The sequence below is a fragment of the Eutrigla gurnardus genome (assembly GCF_963514095.1).
Source record: "Eutrigla gurnardus genome assembly, chromosome: 16".
NCBI lineage: Eukaryota > Metazoa > Chordata > Actinopteri > Perciformes > Triglidae > Eutrigla > Eutrigla gurnardus.
The window spans coordinates 12,477,923-12,498,167 of NC_139927.1; the positions used below are offsets into that span (position 1 = coordinate 12,477,923).

The 20,245-nt window shown below is 40.2% G+C and overlaps 1 protein-coding gene across 2 annotated transcripts in view; it reads right to left on the reverse strand.

The window, feature by feature from the left end:
- ptprk (protein tyrosine phosphatase receptor type K) overlaps positions 1 to 20,245 on the reverse strand; it is a 98,596-nt gene continuing 78,351 nt past the window's right edge. Inside the window, exons 21-41 of one of the 2 annotated variants that reach the window (XM_084030720.1) lie at positions 19,453 to 19,588; positions 16,166 to 16,195; positions 13,504 to 13,664; positions 13,110 to 13,145; positions 11,077 to 11,088; positions 10,531 to 10,718; positions 9,919 to 10,006; positions 9,634 to 9,710; positions 8,251 to 8,268; positions 7,637 to 7,673; positions 7,453 to 7,550; positions 6,925 to 7,041; positions 6,649 to 6,803; positions 6,355 to 6,490; positions 5,404 to 5,553; positions 4,481 to 4,654; positions 2,713 to 2,844; positions 2,423 to 2,548; positions 2,150 to 2,313; positions 1,687 to 1,822; positions 1 to 1,545 (exon numbers count right to left, since the gene is read on the reverse strand). In XM_084030720.1, coding sequence (XP_083886846.1) covers positions 1,492 to 1,545; positions 1,687 to 1,822; positions 2,150 to 2,313; positions 2,423 to 2,548; positions 2,713 to 2,844; positions 4,481 to 4,654; positions 5,404 to 5,553; positions 6,355 to 6,490; positions 6,649 to 6,803; positions 6,925 to 7,041; positions 7,453 to 7,550; positions 7,637 to 7,673; positions 8,251 to 8,268; positions 9,634 to 9,710; positions 9,919 to 10,006; positions 10,531 to 10,718; positions 11,077 to 11,088; positions 13,110 to 13,145; positions 13,504 to 13,664; positions 16,166 to 16,195; positions 19,453 to 19,588 — 2,225 coding nt within the window. In that variant the 3' untranslated portion in view covers positions 1 to 1,491. The remainder of the gene's footprint in view (positions 1,546 to 1,686; positions 1,823 to 2,149; positions 2,314 to 2,422; positions 2,549 to 2,712; positions 2,845 to 4,480; positions 4,655 to 5,403; positions 5,554 to 6,354; positions 6,491 to 6,648; positions 6,804 to 6,924; positions 7,042 to 7,452; positions 7,551 to 7,636; positions 7,674 to 8,250; positions 8,269 to 9,633; positions 9,711 to 9,918; positions 10,007 to 10,530; positions 10,719 to 11,076; positions 11,089 to 13,109; positions 13,146 to 13,503; positions 13,665 to 16,165; positions 16,196 to 19,452; positions 19,589 to 20,245) is intronic. The other variant, XM_084030721.1, reaches the window with a different exon arrangement.

The window sequence follows — 20,245 nt, forward strand, 5'->3', positions numbered from 1 at the left end:
TACAAACAATGTGCTTTATCCATATAGACATATTTACACAAAGTCTTTGGCTTATGAATAAACATCAGCTACAAAATAATAGTAATAATAATAATAATAATAATAATAAAACGTGTTGGCCACCAGTGCACAAAACAAACGAGGCCTGGGGTCAGTTCACTTCCAATTCCATTCAAAGCATAAATGGAAGCTGTAATTCTCCCGTTTGTGAAGGAGCATTTGTTCTCAGTCTTTTCTCAGAGTAAACAAACAGACTCCCCTCGTACCCAAACTCTGTTCATACCGGTATTAGAGTATTGAAATAAACCATCCCATTTGTGAATTGGCTGAATTGAAAGTGCATTGGGCCCAGCCCCGAAACAAACATGATTATGCTAATGTAATATGTTTGAACAAAATCTTAAATGTGTTTTTTGGGTTGTTTTTTTTTTTTTTTTTTTTACAATTTAGGGTGCAAAAAAGACTTCAATACGTCTATCCAGTAGATCAATAAATGATGCAACAAATCAAAACAAACGATACAAATCACACTTTTTTGAACGTATAGATTTTTGTGAAAATCCTACATTTAACATTTTTCAAGTTGCCACTTCATGATATTGTAAAAAAAAGAATTAAAAGCCTAATACTCACTGTGTACACTTCCTGTGTTTCATTGCCAGTCTTGATTCTAAGATGCTACTTCATCTAATTCTTACACATTTAGGGTATTTTCTATGTCTGTGCATTTTGTTATCTGACAATCTATAGTATGTAACCAACGAAAATATGATTCAAAGTGGCTATTATGTACTCAAATACATAATAATGACCTGACTCAGGAAGGTAACATGAAGATGCTGCTGATGTATGGAGTAGAAAAAAAAAAGAAGCATTCACAGAGTTTGGCCAGGCTGTAACATTAAATTTCTTCTTCTTATACAAAAGTACTGACTGCAGATATTCAAACATCACCATGATAAGATGCCCGACACGATCAAGTTACTCAGAAACTAGCGTGGATGTAGGCCCGCTGAAAACTTGCAGTTATTCAAAAGCTGTGGTTGCAGTTTGCAAGGGGGGGTGAAGGGACAGTGCACATGGAGTACTGCAGCTGAAACAACATGAGGCATCCAGTCCATCGGAGGGCGCTGTGGTGAGAGGCGAAACACTTAAACGGGACCCAAAACATACAGGGGGCCCACTGGCACTCAAAAAGCTGTACAATAAGCATAAAGGATTTAAAAGGAGTAACATGTCCCCCCCCTGTTGAACTCCCAGCAGCCCCTTCTGTCAAAAGTCTGAACGTTTCCCTTTGTTTCGATACTTTACAACACTGTACAAGGTGCCGATTTCCCTCGTGCCATTTGAAGGGACGCAAAGCGGGCGCCGTGGGACGGCCACCACAGAGGGGAGTTGGGACCAAGCCAATCAAAACATCAATCAAACACATTGGAGGTGAAAAGATGCTCTTCTCTTCTTCACCACCTCCTCCTCCTCCTCCTCCTTTGTTTAGGAGGACTCAATGAACTCCAGTGACAGATCGTAACAGAACCGGTACTGTTCCTGTAGACAAACACAGACAGACAAACGAAGTTAATACCTAGGTGGTCATTATAGTGTCGTTTGTTTTTTATTAAACCAAAGCAAACAAGGGTTCTTCTCCCCCCCTGTTCCTCTCTTCGTCTCCCCTTCTCTGTAACTCACCGGAGTATCCACCATGTTGGGTTTGCTGTTCCTCAAGGTCTTCACAGCGTGGAAGACGTCAACCACACTCTGTCTCTTGGCCATCTCACACACAATGCTGCTGGCACAGAAAACGCCGCTACGCCCGCCTCCATTACTGCAAACACAGAAAATAACAGGACAAAATGCCCAATTTCATATTTGATTTGCAGCTTTGCCACCGCTCGCAGCATTCGTTCATGATTTTGGCACACGGGGGACAAATCCTCCTGCTCGTCAATAAATGTTTGTGCAAAAAGACAATTTCAAGGAAACAAGTTTCACAACAATTTCTATAATAATCACCACAAGGTGGCAAGATAACTGGTATTAACCCGTCCTTACAAGACCACTGCTGCACAGGTACAGGTTTGTATTTCATTCTTTCCATTTTGATTTGCTTTTCACAAACAGACTCTTGCTGAAAAATAAGTGTGCGACTCACAGGCAGTGCACGATGGTTCTTCCCTCTCCCTCCTCCCCCTCGCGCTGCCATTGGTCGACCTGCAGGATCAGTTTGAGGAAGGAGCGTTTGGAGGCGGGGACGTCTCTGTGCCCCGCCCAGCCCAGGTACTGGAACTGACGAACCATCAGGTAGCCTTCCTGGGGCTGAAAGACCAAACCACACACACACATGAAGAGGAATGGTTTCTTCTGTACGGCAGACCGTTGAGAAGAGATGAGTTACCACATGACAGCACAATATGAATCCACTAACCCTGGTGAGGTTGCAGACTCTGAAGAGTCTGCTGATGACATCACAGTCCATTGAGCAGGACATACATTCCACCTGGACCGGACCGTAACGCAGCATGCCCTCCTCGGGCCAGTACTGAGGACAACCCTGATGAGGAAGAGTGGCAGCATTTAGATAAGAACATGTTTAAAATAGAATAAGTTATTAAAAGTTAGACTATATTTACAGATGTAACAGAGTGAAAGCAGAAAAACAGATTATGAAATACAAGTTACAAAGTTATGATATTAGGTGACAGAAAAGTGAATTACCTGAGCCAGGTCGATCTCATTCAGCATCACCAAACTGGTACAGCCGTAGTCGTAAACCAGACGCCAAAAGTCTTTGACGGTGTTAGGCAGAGGATGCTGGGTAACGATGAATGCAGCGGGCTGCCTGTAGCTCTGCGGGGAACGGACAACAGATATAATCAAGTCAGATCTTTCATAGGCGGCGTGGTGTCATTCGGTCCACAAACTTCTTCCAAATCCAGCAATTTGAAGCAGAAAGTTTTGCTTTTCATAATCATCCTTCACTTCCAGCCCATTTTTTGTTACCTAAATATCGTTATTGTTGTTTCTATTACATCTATATTTCTCATACACATACACACAAAGACACACACACACACACACACACACACACACACACACACATCAAAACACAAACAATGGAGTAGAGTGGGACAGTTTGTGGGACGGCGAGCGACGTAGGAGATGTTTGGTCAGATGATCATGCAGTGAGTCTATCACACGTGAGGGTGAGGAGCATGCATATACAAATACACAAACAGTACATCTACATCTATATCTAACAGGGTCAGTTTGCGTTCAGTTGAACGTCACATCAAAATGTCTAACGGTGAAGTTGTCAGTCACAAAATAAAAGCAACCAAAAGACTGAAGAGTCTCTATTGACGTACTGAACTGAAAGTGAACTGAGCCCCGACTCCTCCTGAATGAAGATGTGCAGCCAAATGTGTGACATGGGTGTGAATGACTCTGGTGACTTAAGGAGAATCTACTATGAGGGTTTGGGGGGGAGGGGGGGGGATCAGGATTTAGGATTTTGGGTGTAAATGGCTTTGCTAAACATGAACCTGGTGGCAGAACGACACTGAAGCCATGAAACAAATCCAGTATTGGAGATTTGAAGTGAAATCCCATTACCTGGAACTCCTCTGAGAGCTTGGTTAGAGAGGGGCCAAAAATAAGTGACTAAACTTTAAATATAAACTTTGAAAATTGGAAAGTTTTACAGCAATTGCAGTATTTTTGTCCTCCAACAGCTTTGTCGGAGAGAAGCCAGGATTCTTTCCACACCATGCATATATTACATTTTGTGTTTCAACCGTTACCATAAACTCACAGTCCGTATCTACTGCCCACCCCCAACTGACTTCCTCTCTATCCGTGGTATAATTTCTATGAAAAAAGATCTGCTAATCAACATTAAATTGTAACTACGTCAGACAATAACCAGATATTGCCATCTTACTTAATGACTTGTTTTTTCAAGTCATGGTACATGGGCAACATGTTGTCAACGGTTGCCCATGTAAACAATGCAACAATGAGGCTGTTAAAGACCGGGTGGTGGCCAGAGAAGCTAGTGGTCTTTCCAGAACCTGGATTTGTCTCTAGCCTTCTGCTGCTAAAACCACAAACACAGCATCACACAAACAGGGAGGGGAGTCTGTGTGCGTGTTTTGTCTGTATAAGCATATGTGCATAAATATCTGAATGTACGTGTGTTTCTCTTTATCGTCATATGTGTAACCTCTTAAAAAGTATGCATCATTTTTCAACAATTATGTGGTTGCAGTTTGGGACAAACAGTCTTTTTTCTCTTTTTGACATTTTTTCAAATTGTGTTGAAAGCAACATATCCATCTAAAAGGCTGCTTCCACATGTTCTCACCAAAAAAAGAACACACACATTGTGAAATGTCCCAAACCACTCGCTTGCTTGATGTGTTGAAAATAACACAACCTTCCTCTGTGTGCATTGTGTGCTTGCGTGCGTGTTATATACACTTACATCCATCAGAGCAGCATTGATGTAGTTGCTACTTTCTCCGTCTATTGTAATGAGGAAGGGAAGGCATCTATCAGGAGGAAGGCCATCCATGAAGCGGTTCTTATCCTGGTTTCTAGGCAACAACGCGATGCTGCAGTCTTCAGGCTGAGGTTGAGGAGTCACAGAGTTTAACGTCTGTACAGAGAGGGAGGGAGAGAGAGAGACAAACACGATATGTAAGTTTGTGCACAAGCAGAGTTTTAAGACGTGAGATCCGATCTCATTTCATGATGAGAGGGATTCATTTCTGTATCAGTCTATACATTGAGGATACATTTGGGACCAGAGCATATGAAAAAAATCCTGTAAAGAGTGGGACCTGTTTCTGTCTGAGTTACGTGACTTTTTAAGGAAAATGTCCTTGATCTTTTAACGTACGTTAAACACCTCTGTCGACATCCCTGGTGGGCTGAATTAATTCCATCAAAATGAACATCCTCCCTAAATGTTTACATCTTTTTCAATCTATACCACTCTTCATCCCCAAATCCTTTTTTGTAATTGTATGGATGTGTGTATGTTCAATTGTATTTCATATATCAAATTATTTGTATGTATTTCACATCTGTCAAAACTCAACAAAAATGTGAGAAAAAAATACAGATTGAATATCCATTGTAAATGTGAAAAAATGCACTGATACAGTTCCTTCTGGTTTCAAGTTAAAAAAAAAACAAAGCAACATTTTAGAGTTGAGAATTTAAGAAAGGTCAGGAGTGGAATCAGAAGCAGATCACTTCACCAAAATCAGAGGCTCAAAAACCCATCTGAGGAGTGGATTATTCTGCCGTGAGACATTCTTTTGGCCTTTTTTTGATATTGTTGGATGTTGAAAAAAACCCATCTTCTAAAGGCATTTTAAAACAGACTACAGTCGGGTTTACCTGGAACTCATCCTTCAGGTGTGATGAGTTGGTCTGCGAGTCGATGCGGATCAGCTCGTAAAAAGCAGCTTTGAACTCGCAGACTGGGATGGCCGTTTCTCCACATAGACAAGCCTCCAGAATGGCATCGTGGATGAATATATACTGCTCCTGAGGACGTGAAATATGCATATGATTACATACAAACGCTTCGTTCACTCCTAGACAACAACATCGGCAAACAATAAAAACCCCACACGCGTCACACGGACAACACGAGCAGCTGTGATGCCAAAATGAAAGCGAGCATGCCGACACTTTGAGTGGCTGATGACAGATGGGACGTGGAGCTGTGAATGAGAGGAGAGGATGACTGTCGAGTTTTGCTTTACTTCACGTGTGAGTCATTCCACACGGGGAATTGTATTCTCTTCAAGTCAAATGACTGCAGCTTCAGTACAATGAACAGACTGGGAGCAAGCTGCTCTATTGTGAATGTCTTTATTACATTTTTTTTTTTATTACACTACGTTCTATTATTACGTACGTTTCACAATGCGCACTGATTGTGTTAAATGATCATAATAATTCAAACATCGAGGGGAGGTGGTGCTTCATTCAAGGTGCCACATGCATCAGTCTGCCACAGTGTAATTCTTCATCTCTCCACTGGATGGTGCCAAAGTAATTTACTTTCCAATCCAAGATATGGTGGCGTTAAATAAAGAGGATTGAATTTCACCTCTATCCAGGCGACAATAATATGTTATAATAATATAATAAATAAAAATAATAGTAAATATATATTATATTAAATGGTGTGTTTGCTGTGTTTGTGTAATGACATGTTTATGAATGGGAGGCAGGTAGACGTCGTCACTTCGGCCTGCACCATGCTGACGGCTGACCCTTACACTTGTATCCATATATTCTAAGATGTGAATGCAGATGGAGGATGGGTAATGCAGTCACCTCAGTCTGTACCATGTTGATCCTCCTAGAGCGGAGAGCCTTCACACAGTTGTAGATGTCAACCACTCCTTCTCTCTCCGCCATGTCCAACATGATGTCAATGACGATGAAACAGCCCGTCCGCCCGGCTCCAGCACTACAGACAGAAACACAGACAGAGACATTGTTCTGGACGTCTAGAATGGAGCGAGAAAAGCTGATTTATTTATGACATAGAATGCATACTTCAGGTGTAAGGGTGCATATTAATCATGTGTGTCAAAGTGCAGAACAGCAGTGTGTGTTTTTATATACCTGCAGTGGACCACAATTGGCCCAGCAGAGGGTGGATTGGAGATTTTAACTCTGCGGATGAAGGAAAGTAGACCCGTGGCGTGATATGGAACTCCGTGATCAGGCCAGCCTGTGAAGTGGAACTGCTTGACTTCTCGCACCTCGTTGAAACCACGCTGATTTAGAGACAAAAGGCATCTTTATGTTACATTTAATTTAAAATTTCCTTCATTGAATCTGACTCAAGCATTTAAACATTTTGTATTTTGGAATAATGTTTTGCTGTATTTCACTCACCCTCTCCAGTGTAAATGTGCGAACCACATATTCAGCAAGAGGTTCCACCTCCACGAAAGTCACCTTGAAGTCTCCGTACACCTCTGCATCATCTGGCCAATACTTATAGCACTTGACCTGTTCAAAAATAACATTTATGATTTGATTAAACACAGAATAATGAGTATAATACAACATAGCATATATTATTTTTTTTAATACAAAAAATGCATATAATAGAATGCCCTAAACATTGCACCAATAAAACAGTAGGACAACAGAGCCCCTCATTTCTTTGCACATTTTTTTTATCAATTAGCACAGATTCAAATTTCATCTTTAATAAAACTCATTGAAAAATATTATGATTCACGATTTCTCAGTCTGAATTTCCTTTTATCCGGCAATGCAATTGTCAAAAGGCCCCGAATAACCTCTGTGAGGCAAAATGCATGTAAAAATAACCTTTTACTATAGCAGCAGGTGGGAAAAAAGTCTTACACAATCAAATTCAATCGAGTAAAGAAGTGAGGAAAAGAGCAAACTCACCCTTCCGACCTCGACCAGATTGGTTACCATGACAATGCAGGCTGACTGTTCCTGCCACACCATCCTCCAGAAGTCATACACCGTCTCATGAACTGGACCTACAAACAGATACACAAAGACATAGTCAGTACGTTGTGTGATGACTATGTGTGGAGACAATTGTAAAATCCTGTATGCGTCTTACCCTGAGTAGCAATGTAGTGACTTGGTCTCTGGTAGCCCTGAAAACAAAAACACCATCATAATAATTAATATCCATAAAGAAGTGAAACTCTTGATCACAGTTGGAGATGATCACAGTGCAAAATTATAACCGTCCGAACTAGTCTCTCAGCTTGTTGTCACCTGTGGTGATAGAAACATTATGCAGCTGTTTATAGTCAAGTTAACCGAAATATTTTGATGAAATGATGACTGGTGCACTGCATATTTGTTTTCAAGAATAAGAAAAGTCAGTCGTCTCATCCAGGTGGAAGACATTTTCCTCTCAACACGCCCACCTGGCATTTCTGAATGATCAAAACAAAGCTGCAAAATTCCTCTCAAAATCTCTCAAAAACTGTCAATTACGATGGCAATAAAAATAAAAAATATAGGTACTACACATAAGCAAGTTTATAGCACATATTGGGATGTAAGGAGGACTAGTGGGAGGGCAAGACGGAGTGAAATCTTTCATGCAGCGGAGGCCCCAGCAAATCAAAATGTGACTTGACGTACGCGATGTTGAGTATAAGAATGGACGTATATGTGTAACGGTTGAGCGGCTCAAATGGAAGAATCCACTGTGATACTTACATCCCTGTACAGCCAAATCTATAGCCCAAGCCACAGGCAGAAAGAACAAGTGGAAGGAAGAAAGAGAGAAAGAAAGAAAGAGAGAAAGAAAGAAAGAAAGTAAGAAAGAAAGAAAGTAAGAAAGAAAGAATGTAAGAAAGAAAGAAAGAAAGAAAGAAAGAAAGAAAGAAAGAAAGAAAGAAAGAAAGAAAGCACAACAATGTCAGTGAGTGTCAACCAGAAAAAGAAAAGTTGTATTGATAAAATGGAAGTTTGAACAGTACATGCAGAAAAAAACAAATGATCTAAAACTTTGAATTAGACTGAATAGAAGGGACACTTCCTGATGATGATTTGACCTCCTCGGAGCAAAAAGCCGATGGTTTAAAGTCTCATTTTCAAGTACAATCCAAATGATGTGACAGCTTTCTAACCATAGTTGTACCAGATAAAACTGGATACACCAGGGCATGTCCACTCTACTCATCCTAATTCTAGCTTAATGTGGGTGGTAGCATGCATGTAATGACATAATAAAAGAGCAGTATTAGCATTTAAAAAAGTGTCAGAGACTAACATGCAGATGATTGGTGTAAAGATGACAGCAAGGAGGTGGAGATGATTGAAAAGATAAACGGATGGATGTGTATTCAGATGGAGTTATGCAGTGATAGTTTAAAAGACAAACTATAGATCAAATTGACAGCAATGGATGGGCCTTAAGTTTCAAAAAACTTCTCTCATATGGAAAAGAGACATTACATTTGTGGGGGAAACTACAGCTCTATAGAGGCTTTAAGTTGATGGTCTTTGAGTTTATGCTTTAAGATTGACACCGCTCTCATGTCCGTGTGATAAATATGAAGCTAGCACCAACATCTGGTTAGCTTAGCTTAGCATACAGGGGGGGGGGGGGGGATGAGGAGGCAGCTAGCAAGAAGGTAACAAAACCCACTACTAATTAGCATGTTGTAGCTCATTTGTTGAATCTGTATAAAAACCAAAGTGCAAAAATGAGCAGTTCTGATTTTAGAGGGCCAGCGTAGTGGCCTCCTGGACTCTCAACATATTTCTCTCTATATAGAAATTAGTGTTTTTTTTCTCTGTTAAACTGAGTCCAACTACATCCAAATGGTGACTTTGGCTGCATCAGGATACTGTGATGAATTCAGAATGGATGCACACGAACACATGGAGGGACAGGAGAAAAAAAACTGACACCTGAGGAAGACACATGTACCGTAATGCATGATGGTGTTTTCAGGGTGGCTGGATGCGTAAAATGGTGCGATGGATGACTAGTAGACGCAATAAAGGTATAGAGGCCTGACATACGAGCGAGGGAGTGTGGTTTCGTTGGTTTCGTTGGGAGCCAATAGTAGCATTCGATGCGTTTCCACTTACATCGATGTAGTTGGCGTTGATGTAGTCGGAGGAGGGATCGTCTTCGATTGGCTGGAGAATAACCCTTGAATGGTCATCTAAAGTAAAGACGAAAGAGTAGAGGGTTGGAGAGAGCAAACAGAAGGAGATAAAAAAAGAAACAGAGACAGTGAGATAGAGAGAAAAGGAGAAAGATTAGATCAGAATATAAATATAATTAGATCGTTTAAGAGCATATAGACATCTTTCTCCCTTTCTTCCTGTAAAGCACATTGTAACACACATTGAATAAGGCTTTATGCTTACATGCTATAATATTCCCATAGCGGTTCTTGGTGCGGTTCTGCTCCTTCTTGGCGACGTCCCAGGAGGCCGACTGGCCCTCGAAGAAGCTCTGTATCACCAACAACAGACAAAAAATACAATCGAAATTACACGTCATGGATCCTAAAAAACATCCTTCCCAGCGGATGAGCAGAAAGAAGTACTTGACTGACTTTATTCCATGGGTACACCAGTGGTGACATAATGCTTATTAGATACATAAAAAAGGGAAATAAAAAATGGTTTGTAGCTTTGACTGTTTTGTCGATAAGGAAGAATATACTCTCAAATTAAGAGGCAATTTAAACCTAATAGTAATTTTGTCATTTTAATGAAAAGCCAAAACATTGAATAAAGCATCATTGATTTTCTTTACAAGCTTTTTGTTGTTCTCTACTTTAAAAATGTGTGCACAATGTATTTCAGATATCTGTCAAATCCTCTGATTTAGAATACACAAATGTCCTTTTAACACTTATTATAACACTTCTTCTAACGACAACATTAACGTGACAGCTTCTGCAATATGTTTCCAGCTTTTGTAAAAAAAAACTACTACTACTAGTAATGAAGTACTGTTTATAATAATCTTACTTCATACTCCTCCTTAAAGCCGTAGCTGTCCGACGTTTTCATTAGGTTGATGTGCTGCAGGAGGTCGGCCACTCGGATGGCGGGGTGGAGCTGTCCCGTCTGATACGGAGATTCGGTTCCTTCACAGTGATAACGAGGAACATCCAGGAGCCTGCTGTTCTCCGCTGCAGAGGCACTGTGGTTCTCATCTACAACGAGAAAGGAAAATACTGGTCAGCTCGATTATAAATTAACCAAAACATGGGTCGGTGACTTCACTATTTTATACTAACCACAGTAACAAAAAAACATGAATTAAATATATCTCTTTATTTTTTTCTTCAGGTCTGAGGGATGAATCATGCTTTGTAACTTACGGTTAGTTGGATAAAATATTCACTGATATACTTTTATCTTATAAAAGCAACAAAACTATGAGTTTACTGTCTTCCAAAATACTAGTGCTCTCTGATGTTTGAACTGTTGTCATAAGAAACTACTGCGTTTTCCTCAAACCACACAAATCAATCAAAGTGATTCATGGCTTTATTTTCTGTCTAAACTCACCTGTGATTGGAACTACACGTTAAAGCAGCAGAAAAAAGAGAAGAGCAAAAAGGTTCAGTCAGATGGAAGGGTAGGAGGATTTGTAAAGGTTACTTTGACAACTTTGACCAATGTGCGTGGACCCCAAAGACGTAATGATGAAAAACAATAGTCCATGATCTCACAAAATGATGGAGAAAAAAAAGGTTTGACACTAACACACATCTTTAGCAACATGAAAGACACCAAGAAGCAGGACACAATAACTTAAAATGAGCCAGGGAGACTCATCCAGTGTTATTTACACCTACGCTACCTCATTCAGTAACTGCTGCTTCAAACATACTGCATATTTCACTCTACTTCCTACACTTCCTCTACCCACTGTGATTGTAAAAGCAGTTGGTCTTAATTCATATGTTTCAGCATTTGATATGTTTATTATATGTGGAACAAAGCAATGCATTTAAACCGCCAGACCAGCATTAATCCGCTCTATACTCATAGCGTGTTTAATCATCACTTGTGAGCGTAAACATGATCTAATTAACGTTTGCATTTTCGAAGCTTGTGCATTGAAACAGCATTCCGGTTGCAGTTAATTATGGGGTCAAATTGTTGCGGAGCTTCCAGGTGAGTGTTCCCGTGATGTGGGGGATGATGCGAGTCGACAGTACTAATGTACAGACTGACGGGTTGTATAATGGAGTAGCTCGGGGGTTGCGGGAACAACCGACTGATTTCATCTTCACCACTGTTTATTATCTGACACTGTTTATTTTATCCGACTGATGCTTCTATCTGCTCCGAGGACATGTTAGCTCATTACTGATTGTTAAAGGTTTGCGAAGCCCTCGTCAGGCCAATTAACAGTAAACTTGACCCGACAACTGCCTCTTAATTTGCTACTTCGTGCTACTTCCTCCCAGCGTGTGATGTGATTGGCCGGGACAGACTATAACTGCAGCCTTCACTCCAAATTAGAGGCTATGGATCAGTTCATTAACACAGGTTGGTGGCGCCGCGGATTGTGGAGCCCTTAAGGGGGAGTTGGAACTTGGCATCATGCTGCAGTGTCACCACTAGACTAGAACTAAAGATAAACACATTGCAGTGCAACACAGGAGCTGGAGGAACATCCAACTTGGCAAAAAACTACAGATTTCACTATTCAGCCTAGGGAATATCACAGATGGTAGATACTCAAGCAGACTTCGAGATCCAGTGCGTAGAAAAAGCCCTGCCAAGCACAGAGGCCTGTAGGCACTAAGTTATTCACTGTCACTTGTTGACACAGATTTAATCTGCAGTCGTTTTTGCCGCGGCTATGTGACAAATTGTCGTATTCCTTTTAAGAATCGTTCCTGTCATTTTTGGCACGGGAAATGGAATGCCTTAAAACAACTCAAAAGTGTGGAAATAATGAGGTCTCTAAGGGTAAATGATGGTAATTACTGTGAATATCAATAACTCTCGGTATGAAACAGAAACCGTAGCTGGGACTGGGAGTGATTGAACCTTGGGAAAACATAGTATGACAGATGAAGTGCTTGGCTGTTGGAGTTTTTAGTACCGGCCATGTTTTACACAGAGAATTGGCTCTAGGTGGCAAAAGGAGATAAAAGATGAAGACACGGTTTTGCCGTCCTCATATAGTCTAGTTCATTACACATCACTAGACTGCCTTTGAACCGAATCCAAACACCTCTAACATCATGTTTCTCTTTACTTGTTCATTTTAGTTCACTGCCTGTATGCACTGTATGTATATATCCCTATGTGTGTTAATACTAGAGAGCTATGTAGATGAGAGATGTAGTACTGAAACCTCGATCGAGCCAAACTATTCACCCACAAAACATACAGTACTTGACAAAAAACATAACACAGGATGCAGGCAGGAAGTAATGGGAACTTTGACCATTTTAACTGGGCATTTGGACACAACGTACTGACGCACAGAGATGGGGCTACAAGGCTTTAAATGAAGATGGGTGATCACTAAAGGGAGCTGGCGGTGACTGTGATGTATCCAACCATGCTGGAAGCCTCACCTAGCACAGCAGTTGGAACCAGAGGGTCGTTGGGCACTGTGAGAGGAAACACGGTGAGGACATATTCTACATTTCAGCATTACTCAAAATGCACTTGAGGACCTAAAAAGTGAGCAGTGAGAATCAGGAAGATTCAAAGAGGTTATGCACATGGCTATTGCTACTATCTTGGCAGAAACATCCCAAAATGTGAGTTTTTTTCTTCTTCTTGTTTTGCACCTTCAGAACTGAGCATGAGAACTGTAACCTAAAGTCCGATCAGTGAGGATAGAAGAGAGGAAAGCTGAAAATACGTAGAATGTAGAAGGATCAAACTGAGTTGTATTCTGTGGATAGTCCACAGTTAATACTTCGGCTTATGGATGAATATTAATCGTCTTGTATATGAACCTACATCTGTTGTTGTAGTTGTGAGAGTCCATGAACGTCACAGCCATAGGATCCTCTCCATGCAGAGTACTCTGGTCAGCATAGCTGCGATCCATGGCGTTCACCATGTGAGTCATTTCCTGCCGCGTCGTTCCGATGGCGTCCTTACGTTTTTTAGCCAGTTTCCTGTCAGGGGCAGAGACAGATACAGTCAGTCATCGAATAAACAAATAATAGCCTGCAAACCACCGCCTCGTTAGGGATAATCTAAAATTTTTAGGTATAGTGCAATTTTGTAGGCGGTATCACGTCTTTTTTTGGCAATAAATGCACGGCTGGAGGCTGCAGGCTGCCGATTCAAGGTGCAGAGTTTCAATCCAACAAGAGAGAAGAAGAAAGGTGGGGAGGAGAGAATAAGAGAGGAAGAAAGGAGGAGAGGACAGGCAAGGGAGGTAGAGGAACGGTTTGTTTGTAAATGGCAGGATGTAACAGGCTCAGCTGTAGGAGCAGAGGGAGAACAGCATCTAATACAGACCGGGGGAAATGGCCTAATGACCTGTAATCAACCTCAGGACAATAGATGAGCTGTCAGATGAAAGCCTGGGAAAAACCTCACTCTTAGTCTCAAACCTATTTCTAGCTTGTCAAACTGTTCTTGTTTTTATAAGTGCATGAGCTTTCTGTATTATCCGAAGGATAAAAGAAGAAAAAAAAAATTCACATAAAGCATTAAATATTTGGTTTTCATCCGACAGCGAAGATAGGAAAAACCCATTAAAACAGCACTAAGGGAATGAAAGAAGCTCAGGAAGAACCATTTACCAACCAAAGTCCCACAGTGTTCATCATATGAGTAGCAGGACTCGAGGTCACATCATAAACAGTCAGTCCAGGATGATAAGAGAATGGTACACTGTCTTTTCTTGGGTTTTTAATTTCAATCTCCTATTGTTCTTCGCAGGCTTTTGTTTTGTTGCAAAATTAAATGCTCTTTTTTTTCTTTGCAAGCAACATATTTTTTTTTTTTTTTTTTTTAAACAACAATAATAATAATGTAATATCTAAACATCAAGGTGTGATTTGCAGGTTTATCTCTCTCTCAGTGTGTGCCATCCATAAAATCCCAGGAAAAAATAACTGTTAAGTGCTTAATACTTCGAGCATGACAGAGCATGCAGGAACACTTTGTACCCAGAGCCATATATGTGCATCAGTTAGGACAACGTCTGTACAGCAGAGCAAACAATTATTATGTTTACATGAGCTGCTTTAAATTAGGTAGTTCCTCACTTGTACAGCAGCTTGAGTGCAAAAAAAATCCTCTCAGAGTTTTGATGAAGAAGTAAATGTTTGATTGTTGCATAACTGATACAATGTATGGCTCTGACTTCTTCCCAGTAAACAGACAGAGAGCATGCTTTGTTTAATTGTCTTTTTTACCTTTTTTTTTTTTAGACAATAGGCCTCTTCAATTGTTGGAGACAGAGGAGCATTAGTTCAAAACATCACTTGTGGATGTGCTAATAAGTTGCACTTAACGGGAGCTGCAGTGTGCAAATTGTTATTTATATTTGCATTGCCGCCTTCTCTTGGTCCGGCATCTGCCTAAAAGGGTTTGAGGTGTGCACGACCACTTTATACTGTTGCTCAGGTCTGAATAGTAAAATTAAATTGTTAATTGATTTTGAGCATGATACGTATTCACAAAACTCGCATTTCTGTGCTCATCCTATCGCCTCTTCTCTCCATAACTAATAACACATTGGTCTGACAGCATTTCATGTCATTCACCCCTCAGCTAAGATGTATGCTTACATGGCAGGCTGCATCTTGTTTGTCAGGTGAATGCAGACACAAGCTGGTGATGAATAAAGGGATTTATTTATCTATTTTTGTTATCGCTAAATAGGGCTCTAAACTATTTTTGAAAGAAGTGCAATGAGGCGAGAGGGGGATCCATTTTGATCACAGCTGGCGAGAGACGATAAAAAAAACAGTAGAGAAGCAAAGAGGACCCACAACAAGAGAAAACCCACCAACAACTACCAAAAGCGCCAAGTACTCCACACAGGAAGCCGACATGTGTAGCAGAGTTACCATGATACCTGTGACTTGATGGGCGGATGGATGATCACATGACTACATGCACACAAAGAGCTACAAATCACAAGTGCAGCATTCTTTTTTCAAATAACACGCTTAGGCCTGTGTCGTCCCACTCTGGCACGCTTGGTTCTGGTTCATGGCCCACTTTGGCCTTCATGCGCCTGCTTCAGAGCAACTTTGGAGCATGTAGAGGACACCGGGGCTGAGGTCAATTCAGTTCAGTTGTCGGTTCAGTCCCGTTCAAATTGTATCCATTCATTTCTTGTTATGTTTAGACAGGAAACCATCAACATTCTCTTGCAAACAAAATGTTTTTAATGTCTGAGCATTTAAAACTATTTAGAGGAATGATTGCAAATAAGGAAGCTCCTGGCCTGACTGACATGAAAGTGAATTGACCCCCACCCTGGCACGGCGTCAATGAGGATGGCTTTGGCTGGTTGGTCAGAGCTGAAAATGTGTTTTGTCTTGAAAAAAGTATACTGCATCTTTAAAAATAACAACAACTAGCCACTATAATATTTCGCCCAATAAGATAACAGCAGCTGGGTGAGCTGATTGTTGATTGGTTGTTTACTTACAGGTAATAAGAGTATGAATAGTAGGTCCTCCTGGGGTTGTGTGCCAATCAGAAAGCAAAGAATGAGACACAAAGGTCATGAATATGCAAATTAGGACAATACTGTCCTGTCCCAACCAGCAACAACAGAAACAGAAGAAAACACCTTTGGATTGCTACAACTTGACTGTCATCAAGTTTAATGCTAAATAACTGCTAGAAAAAAAGCTAGAGACGCATAAAACTATTGCTTAAACAACAACAAACTATCAATATTAATCTATCAACATGCAGTCCTATTCTTTTGTATTTAAATAAGCATGCATTAGTTTTTAGGCTGAATTTACTGATTTGACTTTTAGTCCTAATCAGCCAATAACCTTTACTTACTCCTATGGAAGGTAAATAATTTAATCAAAACTGACACAACGCTATCCGATCTGCAACACCACACAGCTTGCTTCCTGCAAAGCAAGCATGATGTCACTGCAATGTCATCATGTTCCACCATTTTAAAGATGCAGTATTGTTCAAAGTTGTAAAGGTTTAATGGCAATGAAGATTGATCTCCCCAGAAACCTTGATGGAAACTAAATGCTGTCAACAGAACGTCACACTCATGAGGGTCACACATTGCAAAGTATTCAAATCATTTGAAAGTCAGTTGAAACTTTAAGTCACACATCGATCGAACGAGGAATCAGATTTGTTTTCATAGCGAAACACAAAGACATATCGTAACTTAGTTCACCAAGTTTATAGGATTCACTTTAAGTAGCTCAGAGGCAATTTTCTATCCCGTGCGCTGATATGCAAATACGTTTTCTCAACCAGAAACTGCTGTCAGGAGTTGATCAATGTTGGTCTCATAGGTTCTCATAAATCAAATTAATTTATTTAAAAAAAAGTAACTTAAAAGCACCACACATAGTATATTCCAAGAAACATAATAAAACATAATGCTTGAAAATATCCTATTTTCAAAAATACCATTAATCAGTTGATTCTTCAACCTGTCAAATATAACATGACTTGTTTAAAAAATGTTTTTACTTTCCAGGAACGCTGTCCTCGTCTGACAGTCCTGGAAGGCTTAGTGATCTAGTGCTTATGTGCAGCTTGTTAAAAGTTCAAAACAACAATAGACACACTGAGTTCAGTTCCTCTCAGCTGTGCGTGCAATTTACACAGCCTCGGAAAATCTTTCAGTTTGGAGCATTTTCCTATTATCAAAAGGCCTTAATCCTTTAAAGGGACAGGTAATACTTGTTACAGTAACCAGGCCACTGAGTGCAAACTGTGGATCAGACACCGTCAAGTTTCTGCAATAAATAATAATACATTTCTACCCCTCCACTTTAAGTTCACGTCCTTTGAATGTTGCTATATAAATAAACTTGCCTCGCCTTCAGATATCAATTTACACTTTGGCACTAAATCGGTCAGCGCCTGGATTGTATGAATTTATTAAGAGAATTATCATAAAAAATATGGAGGTCAGGGGCTGCAAGCACAGAGCTCTTCGGTTACGGGAGTTCATTACTGACTGTACTTTAAGACTCTAATAGTTTTGATTTGCTGAGATCATGATTGGTTGTAATGGAAAGGTTTCTTGGATGCTTTCTAAAGCCTTTGGCAAGACGCAGCACCTCATACTTCTACGTCTCTCCTGGAAGTGACTGTTGATTATAATTCATCTCAAATTTCTTGTAATGGATTCAAGACACATGCTGGTCAATGAGCAAGTCAACCTATTTATGTCGATACGTTCTATTAAAGTAAGAAAAGATGTGACGCGAGGCTCTCGACATGAATGTATCTGTCGCAAATATGCAAATCAAATACCTAATTTTTCTCTTTTCAATGAGGCACTCAGGTTCCCTGAACACCAGCTTTTAATTGAAAGGTCACAGGGAGAACGGCGTGTTTAGTAATGGTTCATTATTACGCGCATGTACTTGATTCGCCTGCACGCAGATGCACACGCACGCTCTGGGAAGTACAAAGACATAATTCAACCTGGTGTAACCTCAGTTGCTCAGGATTGATGAATAGAGAGCAGGTGATATGCAAAACAAAAACGGTCTAGACTCGAGGTGGGGAGGGGGGGCTGCGTTTAAAGCATGAAGATGACTCTTTTAACAGCTTTATAGACCTTTGACGTGATAATATTACACAATTCATGCGACTCCCCGTGAGCCGCCTTGCAGTGTGTCGTAGCTGGAATGATGACCGTGAATAATGCTGCTGTCGTGTTAATTTACCCCACATTCACATTTGTTTTTGAAAGATTTTTGAAATCATTGTATCATAATATTATAATTATAATGTTAGAACAATGCATTTTAATTACTATGTACTCTAAGAGGTCATTGTTTGCTCCTGTTGAGCGCTGCAGCTGCATTCTGATGTTGTAGCTGTGTGCAGCCACCACATGGGGGAGCCCTTCACCAAATGATCACATTACAGGCCAAAACGTTATGACACCAACTTGGACAGTCGGTATTCCAGTGTATGTTCACACGTTTCTTTCTTTTCTCCTCTATTCTAAGACAGACGAACAAACCTGTGTTCAGTGTAATTATTTTAAGTGTGACTCTTAATGAATAAAGTGTATGGGGCAATATGTGTGTGTGCTCCAGTTGATTAAAATCAATCAACTATGCACCACGGACCTTCATCTCTAAAATACCACATTCATGGCCTCTATTTGATATTTTGTCCTTGATGTGTTTATATAATCCATGTTTATTGGATTTGTCTCATTTTAATCTTGAGAAGTTAGTCGCCATCTTCTGCCTCTTACATTGTGTTTCTCTTTCTTGCTCTCTGTCCTGAGTGATTGTTGTGTTTGTCTGGTTTGATTCAACAGCTGCACAGCACAAGACAAAAAAAAAGAAAAAAAAAGAAAGAAGAAGAAAGCCTCAGATCTCCCCTAAAGTAAATCACATAACTGTGAGGCAGGAGTTTCTAATTTCAGAAAAAAGACCATATTTTCGCATTGAATCTCAGGGAAACAAGCCATGAGCTATTTAGTGAAAACTACAGAACAAACTTCAGCAAGTGATGACTGCGGTTGTGAAGGGAGATCAACGTTTATGGTGGATGGATGGAAGATGGTGTTACTACGGCAAATACCGGACCAACACACGACAGGGAAATGGATTTAGGTGCACATTAGTGTCTGTGAGTTCTCGCATCTAGATGTGTGTTGGTGAATACTGCGGTACGGTTGTGTAGTGTTTTCCCTCTTTATGATGTTCTCCATTAAAGCTGTTCTAGTGGGCGTGGCCGGGCGCTGTCACTCACCTCTTCTTGACCAATAGGATGGCTACCAGCACCAGCAGTATAAAGACGAGAACGCCAGCACTGATCCCGGCGATCTTCACCACCCGATCTGTCTGTTTAGCGGGGTCAGGGATGACTTCTGGCTCCTCTGTAGCACCTACAGCATTTAAAACGACAACCAATCAACATCAGTACTGTGGACATAGCATAATATCAGCTCAAACGACCACAAAACAACAGTTACTGATTCTTTTTTTGTATTAATATGGACAAAACGACGATAAATATGACGTCCCGAATCGTTAAAAAAATTGTGAATTTATAAGATGAAAACATGAAAATCACATTAAGAATGTTCACTTCAGTAGAAAGCTGTTGAATGATATTAAAGGGACAGCACAAAATCCAAGATTAGGGCGGCTCAGGTGCAAGTTAACCTTTAGGCATCTAATAAATATGTGTATTTCTTTCTAATCTTTTCTAGCTTTCAAAACATCTCATGTAAGACAAGACATGGAAATTCTGTTTTGGTAATGTCAGAAAGTTCCAACAGTGATTTTTTTCTAACAGTTAGAAATAGAAAAAAAAAAAAAAAAAAAATGAAAATCAAACGGTTGAAATGGTCTTCAAATGCATATATTTTTTTTTGTTTGTTTGTTTTTTTGTGAAGAGCTGTATGATATCGGTCAAAGAAAAGGTAAAAAAGTGATAATGTTTCCAGCCTTCCAACTCTCTTTGTGAAACAATCTTTTCTGGGCCGTGAACTAGTCATATAAAACAAGTGAACTAAGGTTTCCAAGCATCCCGAATCTTC